Consider the following 21,100-nt stretch of genomic DNA (forward strand, 5'->3'; position numbering starts at 1 on the left):
TATAACAAATTTCTTCATAGTAAAAGTAGTTTCTTAAATGTAAATATACAAAATCTCTTACAATAAATATTTATTCAATATTGTATAAAATCAAAAAATGAATATCTTTTTTTATTCCATAAAACACAAAATCTTGCATTGGGGCCTCAAATTGGAAGGCTAGAAAAGTAAAGAATGGGAAAATGGAAAAATTTCTGAAAATAGACATTTTTCTTCAGAAACTATATGGAGTAAAAAGACCAAAATTGCTGTTACGTACAATTCTTTCCTATAGAGGTTAGAACAGCCATTTGATCTCTAAATACTTCAAGTTCTTCTAGTGCTGGTTTGATAAACACAACACAGTACACCATTTAAACGGTTTATGTGCCGCACTTTTAAGGTGACATGGTAGTAAAAAACAACTAAGAATTAAGAAGAACTAAGACAAAAAATTGAATTATTTTTTACAAAATAAAAAAAAATCAAACAGGTAAACTTGATGTATCTTACTGGATACAGACAATACAATACAACTATGAGGAGGTATTTCCACAGATTCTAAAGCAGCATAATTGTTCTCTGCAATGTTTTTTACTTGTACTACTAATAATTGCTCCATTTTAAAAATAAAATTATTTTAATTAAAAACTTTTTATTAAAGTTAATTTAACCGAAAATTCATGGAAATGGTTACTAGAAAGTCTGTTGGTTATTTTCCAATCAATAAAAATTTGGTTCACTTACAAAAGCACCATATATTACATTGTTGCAATAATGCAACAATGTTTATTGGTGTTTGATAAAGTGCTTAAAATTTTTTTTGCAGAGTAACAAGACAATAAACAAATGTTCAGAGGAGCCTATTTAGTAAATTAAAAACCATTTGGCATTTTTAATGCGCTTATTTAATATTGTTTTAAAATTGTCAAAAATTAGTACTTCGTTTTGCCTTTTTTTAGAAAATATTGGAAGTAATTGCAAAGCGTTTCATTGAAGAAGAGATTTTTTGTTAAAACAGATTATACAGCAAATTGATTAAAAATAACAAACTATTCTTATTTTAAACGAAAAAAAAACCCAACTAAAAATTGTATGATTCAAAAATACACCAGCGCAAATGTATGGGTCAAAGATACTACAGAAGGTGTGAAACTGTATTGAGATGCAATGTTATTCTGCCAACCAAATTCAAAATTTTATTGTAAAAGATACAACAAAAAAACAAACAAAAAAGGAAAAAAAAATGTGCGTGCGTTGTTCTCCGAAAAATATAATTTGTTTTTGTTTTAAAATTTATTTTTACATAATCTTTTTTTCAAAGATTATCAGGCCAATTAAATGTAGAATATGAAAAACTAAATTTCACTAACTTTCTAGAAGATTAAGTTCCAAAGCATGAAAATTCAGAATTTTTTAACATGTTGTCTTATTTAAAAAGTATGTAAATTTAAGTTGCAATGATGTAATATTAAACAAAAGCATTAATAGTTATAAATTAAATTTGACTAAACATAATACAGCTTTAATTTTATATATAATAGAATTCATAAGCTGTCGGACAAAACAGATATTTACAACTCAATATAATTTTATTAAAAATATTTTTATTAACTGTGTGGTTTAAAAATCCTCATTATAAAAGTCTAATAAAATTTACTAGTTTTTGCAAAAAACATAGTCAAAATAATATGTAAATTTTCTAATTTTAAAAAAGTTTGATGGTGACTTAATAAACTTGACGGTTTTTTATATTAATAAGGAACAATCGCACCATAATAACTTAAAATTAATTGCTTTTAAATGAACTAAATATTCTGTTGAGGTTAATCCTTTTACACACAAGATATTTTTTAGCTGAATTTTATTAGTTTTTATTTGATCTTAATATGAATATTTATGTATTATTCATAAAAAAGAAATCGCACTTGATAAAAGCTAGTTGTATTCGGAACAAATTTAATTTCAAAATGTTGATAATCTTTGTTTTGATTTTAATTTTAACATGGTAATATAGAAATACATAACTATTCTACTTATAATCAAAAATGACCGAAGTAAAAAATAAATCACTAAATATTGTTTAAAATTAACTTTTGGGAGAATCGTAAGAAATTGCCTGAAAGTTAGTAATAATGCATAACAAAATACCTACTTTAAATTTTGTAAATTAATTTACTAAATACAAATTTATCTTCTAATTACACGAATATATTATTTTAATATCTAATGCAAGTAATGCAATGAAGATATACTACTTAAAATAGTTGTAATAAAATTAAGCTAAAAACATTTAATTTTTAATATGTATGTCAACTACAAATAATGTATTTTGTTATAAAACTAGTTATATTGTTATTTGTTAATATTATAAATTTAATACTTTTTCATAAAACAAATATTTTTGCATAAAGTAAAATGTGATCCGAAAATGACGAGTTTTGATAAATTTAAAATTAAAATATTACCAACTGTAATTGTACGATTCGTTATCTCAGCTAAAGTAAAAAGTTAAAAATAAAATGTTTTCTAATTTAACCTTTAATATGAGTAATTAAAACTAAAACAATAAGTGCACAAATAAATATAAGAAAAAAATATAAGATACTTTTGTAAATCTAGAAAATATTGGATATTTATTTAATAATTGTACACTTTATTTAATAATAACTTGAAATTTTACAATAAATAAGAAATGTCATCCATGCTTTCCTAAATCCAGAAATTTATATAAGAGGCATCAAAATCAACAAAGGGACAAAATACATTAATCCAGGAACAGCCATAAAAATAATTCACAAACAATTTAAAGTCAGCTACATTATAGTTCTATAAATTACTATGATAGAGTTAATCAGAATTAGATAAAATGGATTTAAAATGTTTCAGTGAGATCATAGCTTTCGTACTTCATAAAATAGAATGAGGATAAACTGAGCACAAGCTGAGTATGATGACGAGACAAAAAAAAAGGGAGGTGTATATGATTTGATTGTAAAAAAATAATTGTTCGCTAAACAAACTACGTTTAAAACTCAAACACGCAAAAGATTAGGGTATTAGTTCTAGCAATGAGATTAGAGTAGCAATTTTAAAAGATGAGCATTAAAATTGCAAAAACCACTTACATTAGCAAAAAGATAAATCATTTCTAATAGGTCTTCATTGATAAAACACAGTGCAAAATAAAAGATATTTGAAAACTCCATTTCAACTAAGTTATTATTGCAATTTTTTTTTAAGAAAATTAAGCAATCTTAACCTTACATTAAGTTAAAATAAGTATACTTACAAAACCCTTATATATTGACACAATAACTAAAATAAAATTTATATAGTATTTATATAAAAAACTTTTTCTTTTTAAGAATAATTTTATATAGCCTTTTTATTAACAATAGAAACTATAGAACTATTTCTTTTTCATCAAACATTAGTAAGTTCCTTAAAAAATTTTGTTTTCTAGAATGTACTGTTTTCTAAACTCATTTAACTTTCTAAATGATTTTTAATTAAGTTTTACATTAAAACACTCTACTTGCTAAGTTTTGTTAGGTATAACAGAAAAAATTAAAATAGGGACTGATATTGGTTGTTTCTTTTGCTGTGTTTTTATCTAAGTTTTAATACCGGACAATATGGAAACTGCGGAGTTATAAATGATTGGTTCGGATCTTGATTTTTAGATCAAAAACTATTTGTAAGTATTAATGGTTTTAATTCTAGTATTAAGTCTGTTTTGCATCGTGTTACACAAAGTTCTGTTCTTGGTCATCATATATTTTTAAAAGACATTAACAACCTAAACAACTCTGTATACTTCTCGTAAGTTCATCTGTTTGGTGATGATACAAATCTCTTGCATATCAACAAATTGCATCATTCTATGTGTAAAACTGTAAATTTTGTTTTAAAAGGAATAGTTCACTGATTAATTGCTAACTTAAAATATTTTAACACCAAAAAAACTGTAATTTTTTTTCATCATTTGAGAAAAAATTATTTCCATAAAATGTTAAAACTAAAATCAAAACTAATAAAAATTTCATTCGAATATTATTAAATATTTTGGTGTGTTAACTGACTAAAATCTTTCATGGAACATTCACATTAATAAGCTAGAGGTTGTACTCTAGATGTGCGTCAATGGGTGAGGTCCTAACTAGAGGTTTTACTGGGTGTACTTCAGAGTATTTCTTTTTTAGAGTGTTTCTTTTTCTTATCCTAAAAGGACTTTTCTCCATAAAAAGACTAAATACTAGATGGGGCAAGTATTATCTTTAGTATAAAGGTGCGATTTGATTATTAGACATATTTCAGGATGCTTAACATAAATTACAATAACCCAAAGATCCCAGTTAAAAGACGAGAGCTGAGTGGAAAGAAAAGAGCGTAATTGCAAAGAGAATTCAGGGCATGCCGTAATAGTTTAAATACTATAAATTTGTGGGCATGCGCAAGAAGCTAATCGAGCTGCAGCGTTATCGAACTAATCAGGACAGTTATCACAGACCCTTTATTGATGCTGAGACCAGTGGACTTTTTGTGGAGTTCAGTACATTATTTGTAAGTGGTTTTTGAGTTCAGTACAACACTTTTAAGTGGTTTTTTGACATGAATGTACATTGATTGATTACCGTATCGGTAATGTCAAATATGGTTGTGAACTGCTTTAGTTTCTTATAGCGGTGTAGTCGATGTAAATAGTCAATATAGAGCACTTCTGTATGCAAGCTTTTTTAAAAATTTTTTTTACTCTGATTCATTCCCAAGAAGGCTGCAAGTAACAACTATTAAGTAAGGAGTCACTAAAAAAAAAATTTATGGAGCAAGAAAATGATTGACTGAAGATTTAAAGTGTTGAAGGTTGTATGAGTCTAGAAAACATGAAGATGGGACAGAGTTCCAAAGGGTTATAGTAGAAAAAAACAAGACGAATAAAAGTTTTCGGAGCATGCAGGGACAGATACAGTAAAATAATGAGACTTCAATGAATGACAAGTAGAGCGAGAATAAGTTTTAATTGATGGAACTTGAGATAATAGCTCCTTTAGGCAGCAACCATAATAATATTTGTAGAAAATAGAAAAATATGCAACTTCACAACGATGGAAAAAAAAGTTCAAGCTTAGCATATTGAGAGAGTCTAACTACATTTACAATGCGTTTTTGGACCTTGTCTTGAAGAGAAAGAGCATCATTAGAAAAAGAAGCCCAAGTATAACAACAGCCTTCCATAAAGAGACGAATAAGAGATTTGTTGAGGTAGAGAATGGAATCAGAAAAGAGAAAATAAAAAGCAGAATAAAGAAAAACAACCTTAACAGATAATTTAGCAATCGATTGTATGTATGTTTTCTATGATAGGTCAGTAGTAAAAAATAATCCAAGTAGAAGTAAATCAGTGAGAGGGTTGCCATTTATCATTATAGGAATGTCATCAGTTCTGCAGTTTTTTGCAGTAATTAACTGAGTTATATTAGAGCTAAAAGTTTCGACCACTTTCCCAGATGATACAAGCTTATGCATGCCAGCATGCCAAATATTATCTAAAGCTTTAGTTATGTCAAGAGCAATAGCCCTAGCCTCTCCGGCTCCGCACGATAAAATCTTTTAATCACAGCAGTTAACAAGTCAGCCGTATAGTGAGAGAATCAAAAACCGTATTGATTGTCTGAAAGCAACTTATTTGACTTAAATTCGGAGGTAAGAAATTTGTTTATCAAAGACTCTTTATATTATCAAAGAAAACTATAGTAGCATGTGTTTTTAGCATGAGTAATTAGAATAAAGTTAGTTAAAATTCATTTAAACTGGTATTATCGCAACAAGTAGCACTAATTTATCTAAAACCATATTGAAGTTGTACACTAACAAGTAGAGGTATGAGATACGAAAGTGTGTTTTGCAACTTTTATAGATAACAAGACTAAATGTGCACAATTCATGTGACTGTATGGTTATGAAAAACATCTTAAGTGGAGTAGAATTATTCGTTTTGTAAACCAGTTACCGGATAGCTTTTAATTGATTAAACAAAGTGAATGTGTTTACAGACGTTTCAAAGATGATATTGGTTTGTGCTCTGTGATACAGTATGAACATAAGAAAGTATCAACTTTCATCCAAAACTGGCATCCTACAAGAGGATCCACTATGGGTGTTCATCAGGACGATTGCTACAGTGTTGAAACAGAGACCAGAGTAAATTAGGTGGAGTTTAGTACAACTTGCATACAATTGCAATTGGTTTTTGGACATAAATGACTGTCTGGTTGTGAATTGTTTTATTTTTTATATATATCTTAATTTTTTATATTTAGAATTGTTTTATATTTTATATATTTTTATATATTTTTGTATATATGTATGTAGTCATTGTGGAGCCTGTGTGTGTATATAGCGTTGGAGAGTTAGGGCTTCCAGTTTAAATATGTTTAGATTCGAACGTTCGAACTTTTGCCATTTTTTAAGAGGTTCAAGTTCGAACTTTTTTTGTAACGGTTCGAACATATATATTTATCAAAATTATATCTTTATTATTATTTAGTAACAGTTGAATCAAAATCTTTTTAAAAATGTAACTTTTTTAGACAGTTTTTGTTACTCTTAATTTTTTTTTTTTTGTGCATTAATTTATTTCTGATTACAAAAGCAACATTTTTAAAGTTTAATTAACAAATAAAATTTGTAAACAATTTATATAAAACGTTAATTTTAAATTTTAAAATTAAAATAGTTACGTGCGTTACATTTTTTAGATTATTAAAGAGTTCCCACGGTGATACCCTTAAAATAGGTCGGTAAAATTTCTTAATTAAAAAAAATGACTACTTAATATAGCTTTGACGAACTTATAAAAGTTTTAGTTAAACAAAGTAAAAAATATGGATAAGTTTAAAGTTGTGGGCACAACTAAAAAACCTGAGGCATGGGACTATTTTGAATTTTCCAAAGAATTACTTAGTCCAAAGTGTAAGCTCTGTAAGTTTATTCTCAAAGCACCTGGATCAACAACAACAGCTTTTAAAAGGCATTCAAACACAAAGCACAAAGTTGAAATTCTTAAATATTATAACTGTACGCTCGAGGCTGCAGCAAACATTTCTGCTGCCAAAATACCGCGAAACGGAAGTATTTTAAAGAATGACCATAAAACTCTACCTTAAATTTGTAGTCGAATATTAGCTATTAATGGAATCAGTTTTCACGCCATTGCTGAAAGTGAAACTTTGCCATCAGGATTGTGTGCCCAGTGATACCAAATTTCTTAAAGTCCTCAAACTGTTCTTGATCTTGTTATTAAATACTTCAGATTACTCAAGAAATAAGTTAAAATTTTTTTAAAATAAAAATTGAAGCTAAACGTAAATTTAGTCTTACATTTGACGAGTATACTTCAGTAAGAAACAGAAGATATATGAACCTAAATTTACATCATAATGAAAGATTTCAATTGGTTGGAATGTTAAGAATCCAAGGTATAATGCCAACAACAAAAGCCATTAAACTTCAATCAAATATAAATAAAAAGTTTGGAAACGAAAAAGCTTTGGTTAGTAATTCAAGGAAAAGATGGAGCAGTACTATTAATATGCTTGAACGTTTTTTGGAAGTGCAAGCAAAAGTGAAATAGCTATGATTGGTATGAATATTGATTTTCCTCTTACTAAAAATGAAATTTTGTTTTAAAACCACTCAAATTGATCATTTAGCTGTCAATGCTTTTTCAAAAGGAGATGCTGATATTTTTTTAATTTGAAATTGTGATCGAATTTACAAGAAAAACACTTCATGAAGCTAATACACCTATGAGTCAACATGTTAAGCAGATATTTGAATATACAGAATATGTAGATGAGTTTAAAGAAAAAACATTCATTTAATGCATCTCATGATGTACTTTTCAACTTCTAATGTCTTAAAAAAGATGGCCTATTTGGTAACAAGATTAAAAAATGACGGTTGTTAATCTTGCTACTAATTTCATTTGGCGATTGTTTTACCAACCTGATGATAGCATTGATGTTGACAAGTAAGTAAATACTGATTGTATAACTGATAACGTAAAAGGTATCAAAAATGAATTGAATTTAGCTCAACAACTAAAACTTTTTTTTGAACAATCAGACACTGAAATAAAAAATGACCATTAAGAAATTGAAATACGCATCGTTTATAAGCTGCTGTTTTTAATCCTTTAACAGTGGAGCACTTTTTTCGCGGCAACTCTTTCCAGTGGAATACATTTTTTTTATTGCCGTTTTTAATATTTTTTTATTTAAAGGGGGAAACTTCTTAACTTTAAGTAAAAAAAAAATTGAACAGTACTTTTTTCACAATACTTTAATAATATTATTTATAAAACTTTTTATTTTAAGTCTTAGGAAGTATGATCATGTTTAAGACAAAAAATATTTAAAAACATTAAACACACATGTATCTTGAGTCAGTTCAAATTTTAAGGATTGGGAGGTATTGATGATGGAAAATGTCTCTCAACTAGTCTCATTGAATAAACATAATCTCCAGATTCTAAGATGGTGCTCTTGGTAACGTAATTTAAAAATATATAATCAATAATACTTTGGCCAAATGAAATTGATGTTTTTGTAAATCCAATCTCTTAACCAATCCAATAAGCATTATGAACAGATGTGTTTATTAGATGCATAAAGTACTTTTTACATAATTTCTTGACCCTTTTACGCTCTGAGTTGTAAGTTGTTAACATTTGATCAACTTGATAAACACCACCCATACTTTTGTTATATAGATCTACAACAGTAGATATTACTTTTACTTTACCAGATACTTCTGTACTATTTTTAATGCATTTACTTAATAAATAAATGTCCTTTTTATCTCTCCATTTTGTACATATAATACCAATACTTTCTTCAAATTGAACTAACCTCTCATCTTGTTCTAAATTATTCCATTTAGAAGACCTTTCCGAACTTTTCTTACTGTATCAACACAATCTGTTTTATTTAACAAAAGATTATAACAAAGTTCAACAGAATTGTACCAATTATCAACAAATACACAATAACCATTGTTTAAATGATTATACATAAGTGTCATAACAATATGTGTGGCTATATAACTATGATTATTATTGTTTATCTTTTCCACCTTTCCTGTGAACAATAAACCATTCCAAATATAAGCTGTTTTAGATTTTGCTTGAATAAAAGAATTTAAACCAAACCTTGCTCATTTACTTGGAATATATTGCCTCCAACTCAATCGTCCTTTCCATAATAGTAAAGATTTATCGATTGCAACATGGCGCTGAGGTACATAAGCTTTATAAAAAAATTTAAACAGATAGTCATAAATAAATTTTATTTTTGCGCACTCTGGAGCATTTTCTCCTAAGTTAGAATTATCAACGAAGTGAATAAATGTATCAATAAGTATAAACTTATCATACTTGATACTTTACGCACTACTAATGTAGCAAATGTCACATTTGTTGTATAATATAACTCATACATGGGTTTCTAAATAATACCACGGTATAGAATCAATCCAATATAAACAAGTTTTTTATCTCTTGTTACCGGAGTCCAGTTTTTAAACCTAGACTTTGGCTTCAACTGCTTTTCTTTTAGAGTTTGAAAGGCACACAAGTTTGTTTGCTCATCTATGTAATTACAAATGTCATCGGTAACAAAGAATTCAAATAGTTGATGGGATTCAAAGGAAGTTATATCAGGATGTATTCCTGGGATACCAGTTAACTCATAATTATCATAGCAACCTAAAATTTCATCATCAATCCACGAATATTTTATATTATTGATCTTTTTTCGTTTTTTTTGTTTGGGCTGTTTCTTCTGAAGACAAATTGTTTTTTTCAATATTAGAATGTAACTAGAATTCACGAGCTTCTGTATCTGAATCACTTTCTGATTTGGTATATTCTGATTCACTTGAACAAGAAAACTCTACGTCTGACTTAGAAAAGTCTTCGCTGTCACTTTCCATCAATAAATGAAGGGCTTCTTCTGCAGTAAACGTCTTTTTTAAAAGCTTAACGTTGAGAACCGATTATTATTTTGCATGCACCATTTTTTCAGTTGAATTTTTACTATGAATAAAAAATTAATGCATTGCGAGAAAAAAAAAAGTTCACACAAAAGACAGACCGTAAAATTTGACTATTTCCAGATCTTTTACTGAAAAAACTAAAAATAATCATTTTGCCTGAGATGCATTTCTTAAAAAAAAATGCATTTTCAACGACGGCTATATCCGTCGTCCTCATATAAGTATAACTTTACCTTCGACGGATATAACCGTCATACACTATTAAGGGGTTAAAGCTAGCAAAGCTAGGCACAATTATTTCGATTTACTTTTCAAAGCTCTTCAATTTCTAGACTTTGACTACTAAATAAGTAGTTTTTTAAATGATGAAACTTTAGATACACTAACTTTTAAATCAAACTATGAAGAGTACTGATATTATTTAGAGTATTGATATTATTAAGAGTATTGATATTATTTACTTTTGTCCTAAATAATGATGATAAACAAATAAATACTTTTGCGCATACTTTGTGTTACTTTTTTTTATCTTAAAGTAACTAAAATAAAGTTCGAAATCGTTCGAACTTTTCCCCGTAGTAGTTCGAACGTGTTCAGGTTCGAACTTTTAAAAAAGTAGTTCTAACTGGAACCCCTAGTTGGAGTGTGTGTCATTAATATCAGTATTTAGTACAAAACTAGATGTAATTTATTTAAACTGGTATAATGTGAGCTAAAGTGTTTTTAGTAGTTATTTAAAATATATTTAAAGTGTTAATATTAAGAAATATAGAATATTTAAACACGTATGACAGCAACATAGCAACAGTATCCTGTATATACACTTTGCGTATAACTTTTGAATATTGTTTGATTGTGTACAGTTTTTTTTAACAAAAAATCTTTTTCGTTAAAATCAAAGCATTAACTCGATCTTGTTTGTCAAACATGATTTTTCCTATTATCTGGAAGAAAGCTTTTTTTTTTTTTTTGGTAAAAGACCTTTGAATCTGAGGTGTAACACAATTTTTAGCAAATGTCAAATTGGTTTCCGGTGTTGCTCTTGTGACCAAACTATTAAATTAAACTATTGTTTATTGGTTCAAAAATGGATTTTATAATCAAAGTTATTTAAAAAAACTCGATTAAATATAGATTACAAACAACTTTTTTAAACAGATTTAGAAAGTTGATTAAAAATAGTATAAATAAATAAAAATACTCCTTTATAACAAATTATAATTGAAATATAATAAAAACTATTTTAATTTAAAAAACCTTTTAAATTCTGTTTTTAATTATAAGAAAAAATCATGGGTTTAAATCTTTTTTTAAAATTTTAAATGTTTTAACAACTAAAAAACGTAAAGATATATCATGCGACTTAATATATAGATGTAATAAATTCTCATTAACCAATCATGTCATTGGTTATTGCTTTAAAATGGCTAGTCAAAATGGCAATTTAAACTGTGATATAAATCGAAAAACTAAGTTCTAAAACTTTTAAGTAAATCAACTTAAGTAAAACTTTTAAAATGCAAATACGAAAGGCAAAAACAATAAATGCCTAGGCCAATATTTTCAAGGCCAAGGCCATGGTCAATAGTTTCAAGGCCAAGACCAAGCAAAGGCCTTAATTTTTGGACTAAAGACAAGGCCTAGGCCAAGGTCTAATACCTCTGGCTCTGATTATATAGGATCTAAAAAAATAATAATAAGCAAAGTAGAATGATATATTTTGCGTATATTAAGCTTATAATCATATAGTAATTACAGTTCAAATTGAAGAACGTTTTATTACTAAGTGTATTGCTTATAAGTATCAAAATGTCCTCTCTTTGTCTTTTAGATGGTAACTTTTCGATGATAACTGATGATCATTTGGTCATCAAGTAAAAACATCAATCCATTCATAATTTTGAACATCTTCTTGTGTTAATAATTGACTCTAATGTTTGAAGAGCCTGCAGCGTGTTCCAAATCCTATTGTAGAAATCGTTCTACGTACAATGAGTTCTACAACATGTTAAGTATATGGTAAGTCCTTGTACATCTTGTTAAATTTAATTTTAGAAGAGCTTATTAAACATATGAAATGACTGGAATATAAAAGCATGATATTTACTATAAAGCTAAAGTAGAAAATTTTGCTTTTCAGGGTTGTTTGAGAATGATTTGAGTAGTACTCTGAACGACCATATTTGCTAGATGTCTTTGAGGCGCATGATAATACATAAAAAATAGACATTGGATGATTAAATAGTTTTTTGCCCGTTATAACTTTGCGTATGATGCTCATAGACATTTTAGAGTATGTGTATATGCATACTGAAGTGGCAAGTGTCATTAGTATGAGTAACTGGAACATAACCAGCCCGTGGATTTTTTAATTCGTATATAAACAGTATTAATGAATATACTCATAATAATTAAACAAAATGACAACATAACAGCAACATAATCTTGTCTAAATATTTTGTCCACTTTGTCCACTAACAAGTAAGGGTAGGTAATATCAAAATGTCACGTGACAGTAACGTTATGAAAAGTATCTGAAGTGGAGTAGAGTTATTCGTTTTATGAAGCAGTTAGCAGGTTGCCGTTTTTCGTTTAGACCAAGTAGATATTTTTCATAGACGTCTCATGGATAGTACGTACTTGTGCCCTAGAATTCAATATAAATACAAGAAGGCTTCTAACTTACATCCAAATTGGCATCCTGCAAGTGGATCCACTCTTGGTGTACACAAGGATATCTCTTTATTAGTCTCCCTTTGTTCTAACACAAAAAGACATTACCTAGAGAATCCCATAAGGAAAATTGACACAGTCTTCGGTATCAACACAGAGACCCAAGGACACCAAGTGTAGTTTAGAATAACTTGCCGACTTTTATAAATAGTTTTTTGAAATCGATAACAGTAAGTACAGTAATTTGTAGTAGCATAATAACAGTTGGTTATAGCTGTGGATTGTTGTAATTTCTTATACCTGTATAAATGTATATAAACAATGTAGAGTGTGTGTGTATGCATACTCTAGTAGCATGCGTTATTAGTATGAATTATTAGCATAAAATTAGTTGAAAGTCATTTAAACGGGTATAACGTCAGCTAAACCTAGATTTTAGTAGTTATAAAAAGTGTATATAAAAACTGTTACAACTAAATAATTTAAAATATTTAAATAGAATAACAACAGTATAGCAACCATATCTTGTATACAAAGCCATCACAAAGAGGTCTTCCGTGGGGGGAGGGGGTGTTGTGTATATTTTTTGCCAACTAGAGACACCAGAAAAAAAAAGAAAAAAAAAGAGGTCCTCAATATTTGCAACTTCCAAATATAGTTCAAAACTTGCTCAATGTGCTAACTCAAATGTTTATATGACAGCTTTGGAGGAAGGGGGAGGGTGGGGGGTTTAACAACCCCTACACCCCCCGTTCGTGACGGCCCTGCTTGCATACATATTTCTCAACATGTAGCAATAATAATCTAAAATATTTTAGAAGTTTGTATACAAAAAGGTAAAGGTAAGTAGATAAAAAGTGTGTTACTAATTTTTTCAAATCAGCGTTTTTTCAAAATTGTATAGAATCAAAAAATGGATATAATTTTTTATTCTATAAAATACAAAATATTGCACATGGCCCTAAATTGGGAGGCTAAAAAACAAAAGAAAGGGAAAATGGAAAAGTTTATGAAAATTGACATTTTTCTTCAAAACTAAATAGAGTAAAAAGAGCAAAAATCGCAGTTGCAAATCTTTCCTATAGAGGTTGGATCATTGGATCTCTAAATGTTTTTAGCTCTTGCAGTGCCGGTTGATAAACACAACACAGCACTACATTTAAAAACTTATGCGTCGCAGTTCCAAAGAAAAAAAGTGAGCAAAAAACAGAACTAAAAACAAAGGAAAGATTTTAGAGACAAATCGTTACGTTGTTATGTTAAAAATAACATAAAAATTATTTAAGAATAACATAAAAATTATGAAAAAAATAACATAAAAATTATGAAAAAAATAACATAAAAATTATGAAAAAAATAACATAAAAATTATGTAAAATATAATATAAAAATTATTTAAAAAATAACATAAATCAACAAATAAACTTGATGTATTTCAATGGGCACAGATTAAGATTTTGACGCAGATTTGTATCGTAGGTTAGCAAGAATCCTATCTACGATATTTTTTGCTTTTAACACTAGACTCCATTTTTTAGTTAGATTTTTCTTATTTAAAACTTTTTAGTTGGAATAAATTTTTTTGGTTACTCTAAAAGTGTATATCAAAAACTCTTGAGAGTTTTTACTATACACTTTAGAGTAACCAAAAAATGGTTACTCTAAAGTGTATAGGTTGTTCTATTCAAAAAAATTTATGGTTAAACTCGTTTTATCAAAAACCACCATATTAATTGATGTTGCGAAAATGCAACAATGTAATTTGTTGTTTAATATGGTGTTTAAAAATTTTTTTGCAAAATAACAAGACAGCAATTTAAAGATCAAAAGGGTCTATTTTAAAAATTAAAAATCATCCGGCATTTCTAAAGCGTTTCTTCGATGTTGCTTTGAAGATGCCAAGAACTAATACTTCGTTTTACAGCTTTTCAGAAATTAATAGAATTATTTACAAAAAAATTTTATAGAAAAAGAGATTTTTTGTTCAAAAAGGTGATACTGCAAAAGAAATTTCTAGTAAAAATATATTTATTTGAAAAAGCGCTTGCGTTGCTCTTCGAAAAATTATTAACACATAATCTTTTTATTCAAATTAACCGGCGAATCAAACGTAGAATAAAAAAAAACTAAGTTACACTTAATAGTTTAGAAGATAAACTTCCTAAGCAAGAAAGTTTTACACATTTTAGAAAAAGAAAGTTTTAACATCTCGTCATATTTAAAAAGTATATAAATTTGTATTACAATAATGTAAATTTAAACAAAAACATTTAGAGTTAAAAACAAAGTTCCACTAAACATAATAAAGCTATAATTGAATATACTAGAATTAAAAAGCTGTCGGAAAAAACATAGTTAAACAAACAGTGTTTTTTATATCACAACAGATTTTTAGGTGCAGCAGAATATATTCACATTTTTTATTAAAAGCGCTTTTATTCATACCTGATTTAATGTGTCGTTTTTAAATCCTAATCATTAAAATCTAATAAATATTTCTGTTTTTTTCATACATAAATATACTCAAAAGTATATACAGGGTGACTAGAAAGTTCTGGCACTCATTTTTATTAGTTTATTAGACTTAAAAAAATGTATTATTTGTCAATATTTTTGTTTCCATTTCATTCCTATGTTAATTCTTAATCGTATTCAGGCATTTTTTTTTTATTTAAATCTATTTTATTTTTAGTATGAAAGTCACAAAAGACCATCGAGCTTCTATAGAGCATTTGTTCTTTAGTGGATGCACTGGAGCAGAGATAGCAAAAGACTTAAAAACTCCTCGAAGAACTGTCTATAACAATTTGAAACGTTTAAAGGAGACAGGCAGCACCCAAGACAAGCCTAGAAGTGGAAGACCACCGACATCAAGTAGCAAAATTATTATCAAAAAAGTGCGTGATAGAATTCGTCGAAATCCAAGGAGGTCAATGAGAAAAATGGCAAATGATTTGCAAATAGGTCGTGAGTCCCTGAAGAAAATATGCAAAGATAAGCTAAAACTTATCCCATACAAGATCCAAAAAGCTCATCTTCTCACAGACAATATGAAGAAAGTAAGAATGGAAAGATGCAAGCCTTTGCTCAAACAATTTTCTTCAGCGCGCCACTCAGGAATTGTTTTCACCGCTGAATGTTTATTCAATTTTGAAGCTTTCTTAAACCATCAAAATGATTGGATATTGTCCAGAAGTATCAGTGATGCAATCATGAAGGGTAGAATTGCTTCTCGTTCAGGACATCCGCAATCCGTTATTATATATATATATATATATATATATATATATATATATATATATATATATATATATATATATATATATATATAAATATATATATATATATATATATATATATATATATATATATATATATATATATATATATATGTATATATATATATATATATATATTTATATATATATATATATTTATATATATATATATATATATATATATATATATATATATATATATATATACATTTATATATATATATATTTATATATACTACTGTGATCAAAAAGTAAGGTGAATTTTTAATTTAAACTTCCCGCCTTATTCGAATTGTCCAATCTTTTTTATTTTTAAGTTGGTAGGAATGTCATTAACATTTGCGCCAAATTACATGTCAAACTCATAATTATTTTTTTTTGTTTACGCTTGTTTCTGAAGTACCAAAAGTGCATTCGGCGATTTTCACGATGTCTAATTTTGTTGAGCAAAGAAGTGCTATTAAATTTTGTTTGCGGAATGATATTTCTGCTGCTGAAACGTATCGAATGTTGCAAAAGGCCTTCGGTGAAGAGACTATGTCTCAAAAAGATGCTTACAAGTGGTACAAAGACTTCAAAGAAGGCCGAGAACGTGTTGATGACTTGGAACGCTCCGGACGACCATCGACTTCGACTGATGATCGCCACATCAACAAAATCAAAGAATTGGTGCTTGCAAATCGTCGGTTAACCATTCGAGACCTTGTTGACATGGTTGGAATATCATTTGGGTTGGTGCAAGCGATTTTGAAGGATCATTTAGGCCTCAGAAGACTCAACTCACGTTTGGTGCCGAAATTTCTCAATTTCTTTGAAAAAGAGCGTTGCGTTAAAACGTGTGAAGCAATACTTTCTGACTATCAAGACGTCTACAAACAAATTATTACTGGCGATGAGACTTGGGTCTACGCATGCGACCCTGAAACAACCGACCAATCGAGTGAATACCGTGAAAAAGGCGAGCTGAGACCGAAGCAACCATGTCAAAGTCGCTCAAAAATCAAGGTCATGTTGACTGTTTTCTTTGATTATTGTGGTGTCGTGCACTACGAATTCCTTCCAACTGGCCAAACTGTCAACAAGGAATATTATTTAAGCGTTATGCGACGTTTGCGTGAAGCTATTCGCAAAAAGAGACTGGAATTATGAGCCAATAACTCTTGGATTTTGCACCACGATAATGCGCCTTCGCACACAGCACTGGTTCTTCGTGAGTTTTTCGCCAAAAACTCTACCCATGTTGCTCCACAACCACCGTATTCGCCCGACTTAGCACCGTGTGACTTCTGGCTGTTCCCAAAGCTCAAGAGACCACTCCGGGGAAATTGTTTTGAGTCCATTGAAGAGATCCAACGTGAATCGGCACGCGCATTGAAGGCTATCCCTACCGAGGACTTTTCGGCATGCTTCGAAGACTGAAAAAACGTTGGCAAAAGTGCATTGGGGCCGGGGGGGATTATTTTGAGGGGGACGATACAGATTTGGAAGAATAAACACAGGTTATTCATTTTATAAAAAAATTCACCTTAGTTTTTGATCACAGTAATATATATTTATATATATATATATATATATATATATATATATATATATTATATATATATATATATATATATATATATATTTATATATATATATATAAGTAAATGAGCTACCAACAGTATGATTTAAAAATGAAACACTTAAACTTAACCATTTGACTACGCCTATTTTTGTAGGTTTCACCACTAATGCGAATATTTTTAGCTAAAGTTGTAGATATAATAAAAATCTTATAGATTGAGACCATACCTATTATATAATTTACAAAGTGTTTGTTTAAAAAAGCTTCTTAACAATCTAATTCTGTTTGATTATTAGTTGCATTGAGTTTCCATCTGAAAAAATGAAAAAGTTATATTCAATAGCAATAATATTGAAAAATAAAGTCATTGAAAATGAGTGAAAAAAATCTTTAGCCACCGGTTATAACAAATTAAGTTAGCCTAGTTTCAGTAAATCAAGTGTGTAGACAGTTGTTATATGTAGCAAAATAGCAAAAATAACGAAGCTTAATTTTTTAAATCTGAGAATCCAGAAAAGATCTTCTATTACCAATGCTATATATATATATATATATATATATATATATATATATATATATATATATATATATATATATATATATATATATATATATATATATATATATATATATATATATATATGTATATGTATATATATATGTATATATATATATATTTCAATATTTTATTCATTTTTATGTTTAAAGAAGTGTTTGATTTGACTTATAGTCAAACTAGTATTTTTTTACTTTGATTTGACTTATAGTCACAGTAGTTTTTTCTCTATAATTCAACTTTTAAAATGCTTAAATTTAAAATTTTGCCAATAATCATGCTTTTGACTGATTTATATTTTAGTATGTAGTTTATTTCTAACTCTCTGCAACTGTGATGGCAACTCTATTTCATAGATTCTGTACCTTTTCTTATTTTGTACCTGATAATATTATATAAAAAAAAAAGTTTTATATAAAATTTTGTTTTGTTTATTAGATTTAATAATACTGATGTTTCGTTTTTAGATTTTTTTTGTGACGAGTTAATGTGCTTCATTAGAAAGTAAACATAAATGTAGCAAATATTAATGAAGAATTGGTAATAAACATAAAGTTGATACAAGAATTATGCCAAATCTCAAGTGAAATGTTCATCAAAAACTGGTAAATTTACACTTATTCAAACAATTATAAATTACCTTTCTGCTTTTAGTGTTCAGAAAGTGAAAAAAGAGCTTTTATACTTTATTTCGAACTTTTTAATTTTTAACTTTTTCATTTGTAACTTTTTTATTATGCATAAAATAAGTTGCGTCAAATAAAAATTGGCACAAAACAAAACTTATATCTTTAATTATAAGTACTTTGTTGTACATTACTACAACCACTTGACTAATACATACATTTAACAACATTTATAATCTTAGATGTTTTCTAACTATCAATCTAAATTTGTACAATTTTCTTATTTATTAAAATCCCATGAACTTTTTTCTTGATGTAAGTCTTAGCTGTTAGAATTACGGAGCATCATGGACCAGATACAAATAAAATCTTATATCTAAACACAGAATGTAATTTAGCTCCTTTTTTTATTTCCTGCATCCTTGGACATATATTTACTCTGGAATACTTCCAGAGTAAATATTTTGCTTGTCTTTTTGACAATGGAGCAAATACGGTCAAAGGTATAAAGTTTTCGAGAATGAAAGCTCAAGCTGAAAGTGATATACTTATTGAATTTGAATATCAGGTTAGTAAAATGCAGATAGCAGATCCAGAAGAACATGAGAATATGACAAATAATGAAGAATGGCAACAAGTTGACTTGATAGTTGAAAATATTACAGTTGTAAAACTTGCTCATGATTGTAAATTTTTAAGCTTACTTTAAAGATATGTGGATTAGTTGAAAAAATTAGCAAATCTTTTGTGGCTTTGTAAAAAATTGTCAACAGATGTCGTTTGACTGTGATTAGCAACTTTTCTATAAGATTAAGCACTTTATAGTTGGGAGACTTTTAGATATAAAGGCATCTATCGATAGCGCTTGATGACATTAACATGGTTTCACTGGCCAATAGCAAATGGATGATGATTCATAAACATTTTCAGTCTTTTGAAAATATTTGTCAATAAAACTAATATTATCTAATTAGATGCACTTTGTCTATCTTTTCTTATATCTTCGATACTAAATTTAGAATGCCAACTTGAGCAATTCGAAAATGCTAAAGATGTAAAATGCTTACAGTTCTAGGTTGTCGGTTTGCTTTTGCAGCCAAATGATCCTAATTTTTATTCACTGAGTGTGCAAATATATGCATTTTTTAAGGGGCCGAGAAATATCTACAAAACGATTAATATTCAGCAATTGCACCTGCTGTTTCTACTGAGAGTGCTCTATCAACTATTGGATTTACAAACTTTTTGGAAAGATTTTGGTGGCAGTAGATAAAATAAAGATTGTTTCAGTTAATGAACCACAAAATGTGCAATATTTTAATTGTAAAACACAGCCTTGTCAGTAAGAATGATTGTTGCTAAAAAAGTTGTGTTGCTCACAGATAATGCTATTATTGTAAAAAATTTTATTTGGTCATCAATTTAAAAATTTTGAACATGTGTTATGTCTCAAAACATAAAGTTGAGAAGAGTTTTGTTCCATAAAAAGCCTAGTAACACACGTTTTAAATAAATATAACTCTAATTATCCGAAACTTGAGGATATTAGTAAATTTTAATCTTATTATCAACTTCCTCTAAATGGACTAAAAATCGACTAGTCAATAGTCAAAAATGGACGACTTTGAAAAATTAAATAGTTGATTTATTCGACTTGTCACCTTTACTAACCGAGAAAAAGTCAAATTTAATTTATAAAAAATAAAAATCCTGAAATCTTTAAATCTTTTTATTCGATTTAATTTTTCAATTTTTAATTTTGTTTGTTCATTTAATAGCGTGTAATTCAATTACATTATAGAATTAATTATACCTAGTTTAACTTTCGTTTACGTATTTCATTAAATTTTTTTTCTTTTTTTCCCCCGATGCTCGTGATTTTCAAAACAACTGGCCAGTTTGAAGCTAGCTCGAGGCCCTTGGTAAAAACAAATTTGTAAAACTAATTGTATAGACTTTTTAATATAAAGCAAGTATACAAGGCGGTCCGAAAATAATGGGGTCATATAATAAGTTATTCCGTTGTCGGTGCGGCCCATTCTGAAAATGTTTTGTTTTATTATTATAAAAATTTTATGATGTTAAAAAGTAAAAAAGCGTATTCAAATTACTTTTACTATTTTTTTTCCTTTTTATTAATTTTTGTTAAACTTTATTTCAAAAAAATAAATTATTCCCATTTACTGTGAACTACAGTGACCGCCAGGTTTGAAGTCTTCCCACACCCAATTTTTTTTTGTTATTAAGAAATAACACAGTAGCTAAATTAAGCAAGAGTATTGAGAACCTCGATAGAATAGATAGATAGATAGTTAAAATTAAAATTTTACATATGCTATTGAAGCTCATATATGTCAGATAACTT

The 21,100-nt window shown here is 28.1% G+C and overlaps 1 protein-coding gene across 26 annotated transcripts in view; it reads right to left on the bottom strand.

Moving 5' to 3' along the window:
- LOC136075442 (uncharacterized) overlaps window positions 1-21,100 on the bottom strand; it is a 131,096-nt gene that overhangs the window by 63,494 nt on the left and 46,502 nt on the right. For 22 of the 26 annotated variants that reach the window (XM_065788661.1, XM_065788649.1, XM_065788650.1 and 19 more), the window contains one exon: window positions 2,448-2,477. The exons of the other annotated variants lie outside the window; for them this stretch is intronic. In XM_065788661.1, the coding sequence (XP_065644733.1) occupies window positions 2,448-2,477 (30 nt within the window). The remainder of the gene's footprint in view (window positions 1-2,447; window positions 2,478-21,100) is intronic. 26 annotated transcript variants of the gene reach the window in all.

This window comes from Hydra vulgaris, chromosome 01, assembly GCF_038396675.1.
Source record: "Hydra vulgaris chromosome 01, alternate assembly HydraT2T_AEP".
NCBI classification, from domain to species: domain Eukaryota; kingdom Metazoa; phylum Cnidaria; class Hydrozoa; order Anthoathecata; family Hydridae; genus Hydra; species Hydra vulgaris.